The sequence below is a fragment of the Typopeltis vanoorti genome, chromosome 24 (genome assembly GCF_054136105.1).
Source record: "Typopeltis vanoorti isolate ZY-2024b chromosome 24, IOZ_Tvanoo_1.0, whole genome shotgun sequence".
Taxonomy (NCBI): Eukaryota; Metazoa; Arthropoda; class Arachnida; order Uropygi; family Thelyphonidae; genus Typopeltis; species Typopeltis vanoorti.
The window spans coordinates 51,074,405-51,093,094 of NC_143572.1; the positions used below are offsets into that span (position 1 = coordinate 51,074,405).

The 18,690-nt window shown below is 37.6% G+C and overlaps 1 protein-coding gene across 2 annotated transcripts in view; it reads right to left on the minus strand.

Annotated features, from left to right (window-relative positions):
* The window catches only part of LOC150093190 (guanine nucleotide exchange factor DBS-like), a 450,940-nt gene that overhangs the window by 281,099 nt on the left and 151,151 nt on the right, over positions 1-18,690 (minus strand). For both annotated transcript variants that reach the window (XM_090413275.1, XM_090413276.1), the window contains one exon: positions 10,108-10,198. In XM_090413275.1, coding sequence (XP_090269401.1) covers positions 10,108-10,198 — 91 coding nt within the window. The remainder of the gene's footprint in view (positions 1-10,107; positions 10,199-18,690) is intronic.

The following is an 18,690-nucleotide window of genomic DNA, read 5'->3' on the forward strand; positions in this document are numbered from 1 at the left end:
TCATATCACCTCTCCTCCTTCTATCTACCAAACTCTGCAGTCCACATTCCCACAGCCTGTCTTCATAACTAACATTGTACGGTCCTGATAGCATCTTTGTTATCTGCCTCTGTATCCCTTCCGCAGTTAATTTATCCCCTTCAAATCCCAGACCAAATTTGAGAAGAATAGTCCAAGTGTAGTTTGATCAGGGCTTTATACAATTTAATAACAAATCTTTTATCTCTGCAGGTCAGCGTCCTCGGCAACAATCCTCTCGGTTACCTTCACCATCTTTGCAATGTGTTCCCTGAATTTCAGGTTTGTATTTTATTATTAAGACAGAACTCCAGGGAGTCAGAGACTCATCGAGAGAGAGGCCACATACCACATGCACCAGCTATCATACTTATTTTGAATTCATTCACACTGCTTGCACTCACAACATCCAATGGCAATCCATTCCAATCACGCACCACCCTCTGAAAGAAAATACTAGCAATCACCCCCTTCTTAGCAGCCTTCATTGTCAGCTACCAGGGATGCCCTCTTGTCCTTTCCCCACCCATCATAAATTGAAAAATTCCATCAACTGAAATCCTGTATGATCCTTTCAAAAATTTGTAAGTCTCAATCATATTATCACTCCTCTTTCTCCTGTTTGCTAGTCTCTGCATTCTACAAATTCTCAACCTGTCTTCATAATCAGTATTCCACAATCCTGATATCATTTTTAACACTCTCCTTTGTACTCTCTCCAAAATATCAGAATCACAATGGAAACCAGGAGACCAGACTTGCACACAATAGTCCAAGTGAGGTCTTATCAAGGTCTGGTAGAGAGGCAAAATAACATCCTTATCTTTACATGTGAATGTTCATTTCAGCATTGCAATTATCTTTTGAGATGTATTTGCAATCTTTGCCACAAGGTCACTGAACTTCAACTTCCTATCTATTCCAAATACACTCCAAAATTCCTAGCCTCATCAGTTTCTTCCATAATCCCACCAATATAATACGACATTGGATATCTAATCACGCCAAAGTGAATGACTTTACATCTACTGACATTGAACCGACATCGATTTTTCCATGCCCATAATTCCAGCCTATTCAAATCATTCTGTAAGTACTCCATATCAGCAGCATTCCTGATTACCCTACCTATCTTTGAATCATCAGCAAATAGCTGAATGTCACTTGTCAAATCCTTCCCAATATCATTAATGTACAGATAGAATAATAGTGGACCAAACACTGTTCCTTGTGGTACACCACTTGTTACCTAAAATCTTGCAGACTCACATCCCTTGTATACCACTTTTTTGATATCTATCAGTCAACCATCCTCTTATCCATGTTAATATTCTATAACCCAAACCCATTTTCTCCAATTTATGCAACAGTTTATCATGCAAAATCCAAAAGTATAACGGTGTATCCATTCCCCTTATCTAGTTCAATGGCAACATTGTTATAGAATGTGAGCAAGTTGCTAAAACATAACCTTTGTTGTATCCAATTCTTAGTTTTTTATTGTACAATGGTTGTATTTTATTCAATCTTTTCTAACCTAAACCTTCTTCTATAATAACCTTATTCTACCAATATCCTACCGCCATTTATGTTGTAACTTTTTCTTCCTTATTATACTTATTTTAAACCTTTGTTGCTTTATCTCCGTAATACTATCAGATAGCACGTGGTACCTCTGAGGGACAATGGAATTTCCTCGAGATAGAGGCAGTACCAGAGTATCAGAGTGTCTAAGATTTACCTCTCATAAAACGCCAAGAAATTTATTTGTTTTGCTGCGCCACTTAGCGCTATTAGATTATTAAACATTAACAACCAAGAGGTAATCTCAGGACAGTACTTAATGATACCTATTAACTCTGCAGACGTGGCCAAAATATACCCTTTTCAATTATCCCCTTTTATATCCCTTTTAATATCCCACGTAGGTTCACATTAATATTTTATAAGCGGTGCATCGGATTCCAGAAATCACAGAAAGTCTTTGTTAGAATCAAAAGCAAGGTTTATTATACTCAAAGGTTGATACACATAATAACACTAAATTAAATCCCATCTTAAGGGAGTTTCAGACAAGGTATATAAAATTCAAACACTACTATTATACTACAAAAATAATATACAGTAGCTTCCTAAAGTATGAATTATATTAACCTTCGCTAATGCATTAATCCTGTACTATTATCACAATCAATCTAAGACTCCATAGCTCTGTCAGACTACACAAGATAACATTCATATCTTTCACAATCTCTTTATATTATGCCAATTCTTTACTCTAAACATATCCTTAATTTCATTCAATATAAAGGCGAACATTAACACAATGACAGATAGTAAGGTAAAATCAATATTCTTCTAAAGTTCTAGCAATACAATCCTATCCTAGATCATTAATGTTCTTTTTCCATAACATATTAACATGACACAAATCTTTCATTCCTATTCAGTATAACACAAACAAAGTTTACTTATCTTCCCTTTTCGATTCTTTAGTGCTTCGTAGGTGCACAGGAACAGGCTTTCTGTGGACTGCCGGACTTGCTTCTTTTCGCGGCGAATACGGCCACCAAGACCCGCGACTGCCTATCGGGATCCATCCGACATCGAGGCACTCGCACCCCACGAGGGACGAGCACAACAGGAAAATTCCGGAACAAAAGCCTTCTTACAGGGTCGCATGACTCTTATATTTCCCCCTATTCTTCTCGGCGATTCTCACCCCTTTCGATGTCCGGCCGACTCACACTTGCTATTACGTCACAGTATCCATTCTCTGCCCTGCTTATTGCACGCACGCTGACGTCATTGTTTACTTGGGTGAGCCGCTCTATCACGTTACAACTCTGTAACCTTTGGACTTGACTCCCCCCCCCCCCCAACTGTTGAATTTGGGCTTACATTTTATAATTCTTTTACACAAGTTAATTTCTAAAGCTCTGGTAATGTTTTACATTTTCATTACTAAATTAACCACGTTCGCGAATGGCACAAAATATATACTTATTTAACCTTTTCATAACAGAACACACTTGATTTATATATACATAATACTCATTTTACAGTTAGAGGCAATTTATTGTATTTATCTCATTCTTTTGTTTGGAAAAGCATGTTAGACTGTGATAAGATAGGAATACATAATTTTCCACTCTATCACAATCTAACACCTTTCCTTAGTAAACTCATGTTGTTCATTTCAAAGTAGAGATTCACTGTCAACCCATTTCTGAATGCGAGCCCTAACCAATTTTTCCAAAATTTTCACTGCCACTCCTGACTAACTTATAGATAGTTGGATACACTGGTCTTTGCACTGCCCTTGTGCAATGGAATTAGCATACATTTCTTCCATTCCTGAAGAATATTCCCTGTTCTAAGACTCATATTAAATAGCCTGGTCAAAGGAATAACCAGTTCAACTGAACACTCTTTTATCAATCATCACCACCCCCTCCAAATCCCCTGCCTCCCCTACTTCCTCCAGTAGAGTTCCTTCAACAGAGTATGCAGATTCCCATCAAGGTATTCCAAACTTCAAGACTTTACATTTAGCTGCATTAAATTCATCCGTATTCATTTGCCCATCTGTTCAGTTTATTCAAATCCTCATGCAGGGCTACCACGTCTGCACTATTGCTAGTAACCCTTCCCAGCTCCACATCATCTGCAAACAATGGAATAACCCCCTGCGATCCAATCACAATATCATTGATATAAAGGTTAAATAATACAAGTCCCAGTAGCCAATCAGATTGCCAATCCTGAATCCAGTTCATTAACCTGATATCTGAACCCATATGCTGCAACTTAAATATCAGCTTATTATTATTATTTAGGCCTCCAAGGAGTCAAAAGACTCATCGTGGGAGGTCCTTCCTAGGAAACACAAGTCTATCATACCACTCCTTAAACTCATCAACTGTTCTCGCTCTCTCTTGCTCTCTATCAGACAATGCGTTCCACGGTTCCACCCTACAGGCAAAGAAACACTCCTCACCCTCTTGCTCACAGTTTCCTTTCGTAACTTCCAGGGATGGCCCCTTTTCATCACTTCTTCCTGCTGTTCAACCAAGAGAAAGAACTCTCCAGTGTCAACCTTGTAACCACCTATCAACAGTTTAAAAGTCTCAATCATATCACCTCTCCTTCTATCCACCAAGCGCTGCAGTCCACATTCCCTCAGCCAATCCTGATAACTAACATTGTACAGTCCTGAAACTGTCTTCGTTATCCACCTCTATATCCTTTCCACAGTTAATTTATCCCCTTCAAATCCTGGGGACCAAATCTGAGAACAATAGTCTAAGTGTGGTTTGATCAGAGTCTTATACAATGGAATGATAACTCTTATCTCTGCAGCAATCCTTTGTGTTAACTTCACCACCTCTGTAATATGTTCCTTGAATTAAGGGGATATTAAATCCCACATTATTTCAAAGCTGAATAAGAAACTCAAAGAGTTTCATACTGAATATAGTAAACTATAAAAGTTTCGGCGGATTGTAGTGTAAGCTAAAGCACGTAGTTCAACACTAGGGCAACTCGTTGCAAAGGTGGGTAAAGTTCTGATCACTATTCTTATTGTTATTCATAATGTAAAACACATCCCCTAGGAGGTGTATGATGTTATATTATGGTGGAAGGTCACTATCCAGACCGGTTTCAACTTTTATTGAGGTCTCATTAGTGAGTAGGTAGACCAGGTAACACTGAAGAAACCAGTCTGGGTAGTGACCTTCCACCATAATGTATAACATCATACATCTCCTAGGAGATGTGTTTTACATTATGGGTAATACTAGGAATAGTGACCAGAACTTTACCCACCTTTGCAAGTCCCATATCGGTAGTGTTGAATGCTTTAGCTTATGTTACAATCCACCGAAACTTTTATAGTTTTCTATGTTCAGCATGAAATTCTTTGATTCCGATCTTTGAGTTTCTTATTCGGCTTTGAAATAATGCGGGATTTAATATCCCCTTAATTTAAATAATATTACATCGCCGAAGTGAAGCCTATTGGCTCAAGTAATTTATGGGTGCACATTTTTGACTCATATAGCAAAGTACATAAGTTCTTTTCGCTATAACGTCAGTGTTATCTGGTCTACCTACTCACTAATGAGACCTCAATAAAGGTTGAAACCAGTCTGGGTAGTGACCTTCCACCATAATGTATACCATAAATCTCCTAGGAGATGTATTTTGCATTATGGATAACAATAAGAATAGTGATAAGAACTTTACCCACCTTTGCAACGAGTTGCCCTAGTGTTGAACTACGTGTTTTAGCTTACACTACAATCCGCTGAAACTTTTATAGTTTACTACATTTGTCATGAAACTCTTTGATTCCGATCTTTGAGTTTCTTATTCGGCTTTGAAATAATGTGGGATATAATATCCCCTTAATTTAAATAATGTTACATTGCCAAAGTGAAGCTTAGTGGCTCTTTTATTTAAGTAATGTTCTCTGAATTTCAGGTTTCTATCAATAATCAACCCCAGATCTCTCATCCCCCCTGCTTCCTCCAGTATATCTCCTCCAACAGAGTATGCAGCATCCTATCGATGTGTCAAAAACCTCAAGTCCTTACATTTTGTTGAATTAAACTGATAGCCCATTCATTTGCCCATCTGTCTAGCTTATTCAAATCTTCTTGCAGGGCTACCACATCTGCACTATTACTAATAACCCTTCCCAGCTTCACATCATCTGCAAACAACTGAACATCCCCTAGCAATCCACTGACAATGTCATTGATATAAAGGTTAAACAATATAGGTTCCAGTACTGAGCCCTGGGAGACCCCCCCCCACTTGTAACCCTCTGCCTCTTTGAAACTTCCCCACCATACACACCTCTCTGATGCCTATCGGACAGCCAATCCTGAATCTAGTTGTCCAACCTGACATCTAAACCCATGTGTTGCAACTTAAATATCAGCTTATCATGTGGCACCCTGTCAAATGCCTTCACCAAGTCTAAGAAAATTGCAGTATATGCCTTTCCCTCATCTAATGTTCTTGTAACTTTATTGTAAAAGGCTAGCATATTGCTAAAACAAGAGGACCCCTTCACAAATCCATGTTGACTCTCACGGATAACACCATCCTCATCTGCCCAATGCTGTATACAGTCCCTCACTACTTTCTCCAATATCTTAACTACTGATGACACACAAACTGGCCTATAATTAGACACTTCCAGTCTGCTACCACCCTTATACAATGGCACTATTTTACCTTCCTTTCATTCCATGGGCACCTTTCCCGCAGCCAGACTTTCATTGAAAAGCCAGGTCAAAGGCACCGTTAGTTCCCTAGCACATTCACTCAAAATTCATGGTGAAATACCATCCAGTTACACAGCTTTTACTGACATCCAGAGTACTCAGTATTTGAAACACACTCTCCTCCTGTACCTCTAAACCTCGAATCTGCCCTATCCCTCTAGTATTAAAACTGACTCCTCCAGGATGAAATACTCCAATGAAGTGTTCATTGAACAATTCCACCATGTCCTCTGCATCAGTCACTCTATTCCCATTTTTATCCGACAATGTCATTCTTCCACAATCATTTTTCCTCCTACTGGCTACATAGCTAAAAATTCCCTAGGATTTTCTTTGGATCTTAGGGTCAATCTCTTCTCATATTCTCATTTCGCCTTCCTTACCATATTAGTCACTCTCCTGGCCTGTGTCTTATATTCTTCATGCATCTGCTCTTCACATGTCTCCTTATATCTCTTCCATAGCCTCTTTTTCACATGCAGCTCATGTTTAATATTGTTTGTCATCCACTTTACACCAAATTGCATCCTCTTCTTCACTTGTGGAATATAGCTTACTATTGCTGCTAACAAATATTCCTTCACAATTTCCCAAGCACTAATGATATTCCGGCCTCCCAATTCCTCCCTCCATGAAACTTCCCAAAGTTGATATTATTATTATTTGTCACCTCCAGGGAGTCCAAAGACTCATCGAGGAAGGGCATCCACTCTACAACTCTGTCTCCACCACTCACAATCCACCAACTGACCGCAACTACACCAATACGATCTATTGCCGATCACCACCATTAGTATTTCCACAGACAATCAAAAACATCCAAGCCCACGGCGGGATTCGAACCTGCAGCCTTTTGGCTGGGAGGCAGATATGCTGACCACTCGGCCATCCAGGCTGGCATATCTAAGACTATTATAATCATCTGCCTTATAATTCCAAACACATTCCCATCTCTTTGATACTCCTGCATGTCTACTCATCTTCCAATTCAAAACTACATGGTCACTCTTTCCAACTGGTGGGAAAGATGTCATCTCAGTTATTATCGACTCTTCTGATGCTATGATCAAATCAAAAACTCTTGAACCTCTCTCTTGTTTCCTCTATTACATGTTGCCTAAGACATTTGTCCCTCAAGAATTCTAGAAATTCCATTCCCTTATTGCTACATGCATCTTCCTCTCCCTAATTTATACTGCTGTAGTTAAAATCTCCCATTACAATCATTCTTCTTGCTCTTGCCAAGCTCAACAGTCTAAACATCTCCTGGTCCCCACCCTCTGTGCTCCTTGGTTTGTAGCAACACCCTACTAAATATTCTGCCTTGCCCACCTCTACCTCACACCATATGCTTTCAAAATGATTAGTGTCACTGCCTTCCAAAGCCTCCACTCTTAGAGGACATAAGTCATCACTTATCATAAGCAGCTCCACCACCACGCTTTCCCTTTCTATCCTGCTGAAAAATGCTGTACCCTGCTACTTCTATTCCTGTTATTATATCATCTTCTGTCAACTATGTCTCATTGATCCCAATAATCTTTGGCCAGGCTGATGCTATCAGCATCACTAATTCATATCCTTTATTCCGGATATGCCTGGCATTAGCATAAAGCATAAAAATGCCACTATTTTTATACCTAGCATTATCCCCTCTAGATTCCACTGGGCTCACCGCTACCTGATGTTATCATGTGGTACTCTATCAAATGCTTTGTACAACCCAAAAAAATGGCAAAATATGCCTTTCCCTCATCAACTGTTCTTGTCACTTTATCATAAAAGACAATCATATTACTAAAGCAAGAGCACCCCTTCACAAATCCATGTTGACTCACAGATAACATTACCCTCATCTGCCCAACACTATACATAGTCTTCACTAATTTCTCCATGATCTTAACAACTACTGATGAAACACAAACTGGTCTATAATTTGATACTTCCAGTGTGCTACCATCCTTGTGCAATGAGACTATCATATCCTTCTTCCACTCCTTGGGAAGCTTTCCCATGGACAGACTTTCACTGAAAAGCTAGGTCAACAGAGTTGTCAGTTCTTTAGCACATTCTCTCAAAACTGTTGGAAAAATTCTATCCAGTCCCACTGTTTTATTGATATCCAGAATACTCAGTATTTGAAACATACTCTCTTCTTGCACTTCTAAACCTCAAACCTGCCCTATCCCTCTAGTATTAAAATCTACTTCTCCAGATGAAATACCCAATAAAGTATTCATTGAACAATCCCACTATGTCCTCTGCATCAGTCACTCTATTATCATTTTTATCCCACAATGTCATTCTTCCACAATCATTTCTCCTCCTACTAGCCATATAGTTAAAAAAAATTCCCTAGGATTTTCTTTGCATCTCAGGGCCAATCTCTTCTCATAATCCATTTCTGCTTTCTTCATTACACTAGTCACTTTCCTGCCCTCAGTTATATTCTTCATGCATCTGCTCTCCATGCAGTTCCTGTTTGATATTGTTTGTTATCCACTTTACACCAAATTGTATCTTCACTTGTGGTATACAGCTTACTATTGCTGTTAATAAATATTCCTTCACAATTTTCCAAGCACTAATGATATCTCACCTTTCCAATTCCTCCCTCCATGGAATTGCCTAAAGTTGATATCTAAGACTATTAAAATCACTGGCTATATAATTCCACATACATTCCTTTCTCTTTGAGAAAGGAATGTATGTGGAACTCTCTCTCCAACTGGTGGCAGAGATGCCATCTCAGTTATAATAGCTCTTCTGATGCTATGACCAAATCCAAAACTCTTGAACCTCATGTTCCTTCTACTACATGTTGCCTAAGACATTTGTCCCTCAAGAATCTTAGAAAATCCATTCCCTTATTACTATATGCAGTGTTCTCTTTCCAACTTATATTGCTATAGTTAAAATCTCTCATAACAGTCATTCTTCTTGCACTTGCCAAGCTCAACTTCCTAAACATCTCCTGTTCTTCATCCTGTATACCCCCTGGCTTGTAGCAACACCTCACTAAATATCCTGTCTTGACCACCTCTAACTCATACCATATGCTTTAAAAAACATTAGTGTCACTGCATTCCAATTCCTCCACTCCCAGAGGACATACATCATCACTTATCATAAGCAGTACTCCACCACCACCACCTTTTCCCTGCATCTATCTGAAATACAGCTATCAGATCGCTGCATAGTTCCACCAAAACAGTACTTAATCTGCTACCTTGGAATTTCCAATTGCAATTCTTTACACATTCTAATAAGCTATCCTTACTCTTATCTATCCTAAGAGGCCACTATTTCAAAAGCATCCCCAAAAAACTATTCAAAATAATACTGCAGGATAAACACTAATAGTTGAATAAACAATAACAGCCCATTACTTTTAAAGAACTCCTCTGCTCACTCCCAAGTACCCCAATTAAGAATACTTCAGTATTCCAATTTGTGTTTATTAACCCAGGCCTGAGATATATGTATGATGTATACTGTAATTGTAAAGTAAAGTAATTAATATGATATGATTATATAATCAAAATACAATGATCAGTCAAAAATATCTTATCGTTTTTACATATCATGACGAAATAAATAATAGCAGTTGTGGCATTAATTTATAAATAAATAGAATAAAAAATATTTAAAATTTTCATGACTGCAGAATTTTTTCTCAAATGTAAACAAACATCAATAAGTTAGGACAGCAATTCAAATTTTTAAATCAAAATGGAATTCTTGGGCTAGCAAAGGTTGAGAACACTGGTATAAACTTAGTTTTACTTACTGCTATTTTCATAAGAACTGTCTTAACAGCACTCCACTTTGCACCTCTTCTATCAACTATTAGAACAAATCCAAGATCTGCATCTTGCAAACTAAAATAAATAAAATCATATAACCCTTTATATGAAAGTAAATCATACAACCCTTTGCAAATTAAAAGAGAGAGAGAGGGGAGAAAAAAAACTCTCAACTTTCATGATATCTCTGACCACTATCTTGTGTGTAATAGTGAGGCCCTTCTATGAGTTAATTTCATGGAAATCTAACATTAATAATATTTTTTCAGAACATCTTATAATCTATGAATCTTATGACTCCATGGAGGTCAGGAAAATAGTAATATCTCATTATCTCAGCTGGCTAGCAGTTAATCACTATCCCACAATCAAGTGACCAGCTTGTAACACAACCTGAGAAATACACTGGTGTCCAAAAGCTAGGGACAAACTAGCAATTTTACCTGTATATAAAAAAAAGTTTCATGACTACAGTCAAATACGGACATAAATTTATTGCCAGCATAATGATAATTATATTACACAAAAAAGTGTTATAAATTTCATACAAATTAAATTGCAATATGTTTTTGGCAAAAGTTACAAATTTTCTAAGGGTGTAGTTAAGGAATTAATATACAGTGCTTACAGAAAAGTATGCAGAGAGACATTTCAGTATGGAATATGTCCACCCTGAACTGTGATGCAGCTCTCACAATGTTGCACATGCTTGGCAGCAAGTGAATCAGGAGTTCTTGAGACAAACTGACACACTCCTCCTTCAGAGCAAGGATAAGGCCTCATTTGTTTTCAGGAAGGGAATTTCAAGCAGCAATGTGTCTGCCTACTGCATCCTAAATGTGTTCTGTGGGTTGAGATCTGGGAAGCATGCTGGCCACTTGGTTCGATTAATATCCTCGGTCTCCAGAAGTATCTCCACTGATCATGTACGATGTGGTGTGGAAATGTCATCCATAAAAATGAATTCTCTACATACAGTAACATGAAGCAATCAAACGTTATGTTGAAGAACTTGTTGCAATATTGTTCACCAGTCATAATCCCTTTTTCCAGCACTTGTAGCTTGGTGCATCCGTTAAGCATAATGCCGTCACACACTATGACCCCAGCACTGCTGTATCTCTTTCAAGGATATTCTTGCGATGGTAAGCAGTACTACTTTCACGCAAGATCAAGTTTTGTCTAAAACTGGAGGTAAGACTAAAATGACTCTTATCTGTGAAGAATACATTAGCCCATTGGTGTCTTGTCCAATTTTTATAGATATACTACCACTGAAAACATGCTCTATGATGAGCTGTAGATAAAGGGATGCAGACTACAGACCTTTGGGCTTATAGGCCTACTCGTCACAGACATCTGCACACCTGTGCTCGAATGAACCGGCAAGCTGACTTGCCATGGTGTTTTGATTACATTCTAGAACACATTCCATTGTTTTGAAACACTGCCCGGAGCTTGGATACAATGCTATGTGAGATTCCAAACTCTCTGGCAATATCAGTAATTCTGTGGCCTTCAGGGAAAGAGCTTCTTTCAAACACAATTCGTTTAATGCAGTCTTTTAGGTTTTATCCTGTTGAGTGCTACCACATGACCCCTTTGTGCGCGATTCGAAAATTTGAATACGTACCTACTGTTTACTCAAAATCATCAGTTAAACAAATTGCCACAAGTTGATTTGTCTGAATTTGCAGCTGTAATCTTCAGAAATAGTGTTCATCCTCAAGTTTTGGACACCAATGTATGTAGCAAATATATCACGTAAGCTACTTTAGCAAAATACCTATTCCATGTTAAGTGAATGAGAATGAGAGATTTCATATCTACAAAGAAAAAAAATGCACAAAAGTCTGGTAGAAGTAATTACTTCATTAACTGAAAGAAGACAACTCATTTTTCTCTTCTTACACTACAAATGCCATTTAAAAATCCAGGGATGTTTAGACATTTAACAGCTGCTCAAACTTTTTTTTTTTTTTTTTACATTTATAGACATTTGACATACATTTTTCCATATAAAGAACTTAGAGAATTTTGAGAAATAAACTATGGGAAACTCTAAAGGAATATTCACATTCCAAACCAACTATACAATGCTCTATTGAATATATACCACAATATTGAAATAGCAATAAAGCAAAATGATACCATATCTGCTTGGAAACCAATAAATAGAGGAGTCCGTCAAGGCTGTCCTTAATCACCCATATTATTTAACATATATATGGACAATATTATCAAAAATGGAGAGAAGTAAATACATGTAGCTTCCAAATTAATCGACATAGAAAAATAGACACGCTACTCTTTGCAGATGATCAGATCATCTTTGGAAAGACTAAAGACGAACTAATTTAAATAATATTATACAATATTATTTAAATTAGACTAATAATAATATTATTATTATTATTATTATTATTAAACAAGACCTCATGGAGTCAAAGACTCATCTAGGAGGTCCTTTTATCTCACACACATCTCATCATACCGGGTCTTAAACACATTCAAACTCCTTGCAGACACCACACTCTCAGGCAAGGCATTCCAATCATTCACAACTCTGCACGAAAAAAACCTGCCTCTCACTCCCCTACTCACACCCTCTTTATACAGTTTCCAGGTATGACCTCTGGTTTTCCCCTGATCTCCCACTATTCTCTGTAGAACTTCTCCACCATTGATCCTATAACAACCCCTTACCAACTTGTAGGTCTCTATCATATCTATCCCTCTTTCTTCTCTCCACTAGACTCTGCAAATTACATCTTTTCAATCTTTCCTCATACTCGACATTCCAGAGGTCAGAAACTACCTTAGTCAGTCGCCTTTGGACCCTTTCCAACATCTCTTCATCCTTCTGAAAACCAGGTGACCAAATCTGGGCACAATAGTCCATGTGTGGCCTAATCAAAGCCTTATACAATGGAACAAGAATCTCCCTACTTCTACACGTCAGTGTCCTCCTCATCATTCCCAGAAGTCTTTGTGTTGTCTTCACAATTTTGGCGATGTGTCCCCTAAATTTTAGATCCTTATCCACTATCACTCCCAGATCTCTTATTTCCTCTACTTCCAACAATATATTCTCACCATGCATAAATTCTGCATCCCATCTTTGTTTTCCAAATTTTAAAACCTTACATTTTGCAACATTGAACTCGCATCCCCATTTGCTTGCCCAATCACTCAATTTATTCAAGTCTTCTTGCAATTCCACAACATCTTCACTACTCTTTATGGTTCGTCCCAACTTTGCATCATCTGCAAACAACTGAATATCTCCATTCAAATCTTCGCCAATATCATTAATATACAAGTTAAATAGTAATGGCCCTAAAACAGATCCCTGAGGCACTCCACTAGTGACTTTCCTTTTCCTGGATATTGCACCCCCATACACAACTTGTTGATACCTATCAGATAGCCAGTCTCCAATCCAATGCACTAATCTAATATCCAACCCCATCTGCTCTAGTTTGACTGTCAACTTATCATGAGGTACTCTATCAAAAGCTTTTGCAAAATCCAAGTATATTACTGTGTATCCTTCTCCTCTGTCCAAGGAAGCAATCACTTTATTGTAATAAGTAAGTAGATTACTAAAACACGACCTCCCTTTAGCAAATCCATGCTGTCCATCAAAGATTATACCATTGTTGTCAACCCAACTCTGGATCCTAGTTCTCACAAGCTTCTCCAACAACTTAACCACAACACCTGACACACAGATAGCCCTATAGTTTGATGCTTGAGTTCAATACCTCCTTTATGAAGTGGCACAATCTTGCCCTCCTTCCACTCTTTAGGGACTTGACTAAGTGCAAGACTCGTATTAAAAAAATACGTCAAGGCAGGTGTCAACTCTCTGGCACATTCCTTCAGAATACGCGGTGATATATTATCAAGTCCCACAGCCTTATTTACATCTAATTTACTCAACTCCCCAAACACCTCTTGCTCACTTACAGTCAGTCTCTCCTCCCCATCATCAACTGCTCTTAATCTCTCCATGAAGTCACATTCACAAGATTGAAAGATCTTTATGAACTGCTCATTAAGTATCTCCACAACACATTCTGCAACAGCTGTCTTTATACCATTTCCTCCAATCAATGTCATCCTTCCATAATCATTCTTTCTTTTGCTGGCTACATATCGAAAGAACTCCCTAGGATTCTTTTTAGCTTCATTAGCTAACTGCTGTTCATACCTCTCTTTAGCTACTCTCACCAACCAAGTCACTCTCCTTGCCTGGTCTTTGTAGAACTCATGAAATTGGTTACTTCCACTTCTCTTATGCTGCCTCCACAATGCCCTTTTTCTCTGTATTGCATGCTTAATCTCTTTATTCATCCATCTCACACCTAACTTATTTAACCTTCTCACCCGTGGTATACATTTAGACATTGCATCCACTAAATATTTTTTGAAAATCCACCAAGCTGCACTGATCTCTTTTCCAGCTAACTCCTCATTCCATGCTACACCTGCAAGCTGTCTCCTGAGCTCTTCATAATCACCCCCCTTGTAGTTCCACATATACCCTTTTTTCACAGGGTTCCTTGCACTGCTGGCAACCACCCAAGTAATCACCTCATGGTCACTTTCACCAATTGGTGGATGATTTGATACCTCATTGATAATTACATCCTCCGATGAGATGACCAAATCCAAGACCCTTAATCCTCTTGTGCCCTCTGTTACATACTGTCTGAGGTAGTTATCCCTTAAAAACTCAAGAAACTCATTTTCTTTACTTCCAGTTGCTATCTCTTCATTCCAGTCTATATTGCCATAATTAAAATCACCCATAATGATCACCCTTTTCTTATTTGCTTGGCTTATTTGACTATACATTTCACTATCACCACCATCCACATTACCAGGTCTATAACAACATCCCACCAAGTATTTGATTCTATTCACCTCTATCTCACACCATACTGCCTCAAAACCACTGGCCGCATTTCCCTCTTGCATCTCTACCTTGTATGGACATAACTCTTTCTCTATCATCAATAGTACTCCCCCTCCCTTTTTACCCCTTCTATCCTCACGAAACACATCATACCTTTCCATCTCTATTCCTGTCAGGATGTCATCCTCATCTAACCATGTCTCACTTATTCCGACAATCTCTGGGTGCACAGACGCAATTAGTGCAACCATTTCATCTGCCTTGTTTCTTATACTTCTAGCATTGGTATACAAACACAACAACTCATTTCTGGATGTACAGCTCGTTCCACTGATACCACTCACTCGATGTGATCTCTCCATGCTGGACTGGGGCCATTTCCCTTTCTGCTTCTTCATTTTAGAACCCTTTGCAATTCCATCTGTTTCCTTTTGATCCCTGATCATCCCATTACTTTCCTGCCTACACATTCTCTCACCTCCTCTTGGAGCATCCACCTTTCTCACACTGTGTATCCCTGTCCACCCTGAGCCTCGCCGTTTCCCTGTTCCTCTTGCACACCCATTCTCTCATTTTCTATACTCATACCACTCACTTCCACATTCATTTCCACTCCTTCACATTCATTATACAATAATATGGCCTGGAAATATCAACAGAGAAAACTAAAGTCACGGCTTTTCATGGAGATAACCTTGCCAAAAATAAAATAGTAATAAATAATAAAGTAATTTCAAATACTTAAGCTGTAAACTATCTTACATAAATGAAATAGATATCGATTTTAAGATGACAAACTATAAAAATCGCTGGAGTAATTAACAGAACCTTTAAACCTAATTATGTACAGAAACACACAAGACTTAAAGTCTACAAAACAATAGTCAAACCTACATTATTATGTAGGAAGTGAGATATGGACCTTTGGAGAAGGAGATATACACAGAATTTAATTCAGGCAGCAGAAATGAAATTCCTTCGAAAAAGAGAAAAACTAACCCTATTAGATAAAAAAAAAAAATATATAAAAAATAAAAAAAATAGTGAAATAATTAAAAATCTTAAAATTAATTCCATAACAGACTCTGTGATTAAATATAGGAAAAACTGGCTAGACCATATAGCAAGAATGCAGAGAGAAAGATTATCAAAAGATAATCTTAACATATAAGCCTAGAGGAACAAGAAATAGGGGATGACCAAGAAGAAGATGGACTGAGTCCAGAACAGGCCACTTTGCCTAGAACCTAGATAGGAAGAAGAACTTAGAAGCAACCAACCTATCTTAATGGCCTGTCTTCTGGTTACAAAAGTAACTGATCAGCTAGTTATCTGTTTGCTTACCATGCCCTCATACTGTGTTGTCTAGTATTAACCTCTCCATTATGAGTCTTATAACTCCATGGAGGTTAGGAAAATAATAATCATAACAATATGATGTTGAAGTAAAGAACCTCCAGGTTTTGGCTTTTCTCCTCTTCTTTTTTCTTTTAAATATCTACAAAGTCTTGTTTCCTAGAAACTTTATAATGTCTGAAAGTATGGAGAAAGTATGTGGTAAGTGAAACACGAGGCTTTTGAAAACAGAATACAAAGATTAATCTTTAAAAGGTACCTGTGGCATGACTATAAACAACAAATTACACAATAACCACAGTAATTAACTTTCATTAAGGTTAATTACTGTGGTTATCATGTAATTTGTTGTTTTTAGAATACAAAGCTTCTTATTAAGCACCATCACAGGATCCTAAGTCTCATCTCTATCCTCACAGGGAGAATGAAACTGACCCACACATGGCCTATAATGCAATCAACTCCCTCAGACAACCTAATACACTCATTTACCACTCTCTCCAAGTAAATAACCTTATCCTCACATGTTGCTAACTATATTCATACACAAATTACAGGAATGAATTCATACATCATTGGCTCACTTCCTTCCATGTACTGAAAAACTTCTGCATTTCTCCTACAAAATTCTTTAAGCATCTTATGTTTCTTTCATATTCCCTCTTTTTGAACTAATAACTAAATTTTACAACCTACAAATCTTCAGTCTATCCTCACAGGAAACATTCCAGACTCTTCACCATTTTATCACCCACCTCTGAATCCTTTCAGCTAATATTCTAATTCCTATGAAACCTATGAAATAGAATCTGAACAGAGTAGTCCAGATAGGTCATGTTAAAGACTAAACGAGGAACAATATTTATGCCTATTCAGGGAGTTTTTCAATCTTGTGATTCTTTGTACTATTTTATCACTTCAGTAATTGTCTCTTGATTTCAACCACCTGTCCATAATCACTTCCAGATCTTTGCAGAGTGCAATCCAATCAATGCAATATAAAGCTGCATAAAATGCAGAGCATATACTTTGCCATAGTGAACAATCAAGTATTATCCTATGCTCATAATATTAGTCTATTCATATCCTTACTGTAGGATACGAATATTATTGTATCATCCTCCTTCTCATGGAAAGGCTTAGATGTTGGTTATACATGCTTACTAAATAGCTTAAGGAATTTTCCTTAAGCTATTTAGTAAGCATGTATCATCCTTCAGTATCATTACCATGCTAATTAAACAGCATGGTAATGCCAAAGGCGTTACCAGGCAAGGCCAATGCATGACACCTACAGCACACCTCAAAGCACCTGTTTTCCTCATCTTCTACTCTACTATCTACAATTTGTGACTGTATAAAATATGGTTATATAAAATAAAATAAAGATAGCAAAAACATTAGACTGAAAGCCTAATGTCCTATGAGCACAGGATATAGCATCCTTTATGAGTGTTGTTGGCTAGCCTTAACTGTTGGGCAGGAGGCTTAAGAATTAAAGTTTCCCAAATCTTGGGAAACTTGATTGAAAGTTTAATGCAACTGTATTTATTGAGACTCAGTTGGCTTTTAAAATCTGCTGCTGAGTCTTTCAAGTTTGTATTTGTTGTGGTGAAGCATAGTAGTTGTTTTCCCATTTAATTCTGTGCAAGGTATCCAAGCCATAGTCAGCTAGACCTGTCTGAACATACTTATGGTGGAAGATGTATTTCTTATCTTCTTCTAGACAGATGTCAGCAGATCACCCAGTTTGACTATAATATAAGTTGCAAGAACAAGGAACTTTGTAAACACCTGGAATAAAAAGAGGAAGTAGAGAATCCTTGGGAGAGCAGATGAGGGTGGCCAACTTCAGGTGAAGTTTGAATGCAGTGCAGAGATTATACTTTTTTTTTCCCAGAGTTCTGGCTTTTTTTTTTTTTTTTTTTCTTGAGGTGCCTCAGATATAAGGAACAATGATGGCATTCAACATGCAGACTATAGTAATGCATAATAGTTTTCTTTTTTTTTTTTGGTAATGTGAATCCTACCCATGAAAGATTGTAAACCTATAGTGCATGTCTACTATGGATATATACTATTAAATATCATTGTCAAATTCCTGATATCGCTCAGGAGGAGTACAGGATATTAATGATAATACTACATAAAAAAGTTACACCTTTACTAACTTCCAATCAACAATACAATTTTCCTCCAAATTAATCTGTTATCTGTCAGGACTCCAACATTATCAGATCTCATATTTCTTTCTTTTCAAGTAATTTTACTGTATCAGTCCATCTAC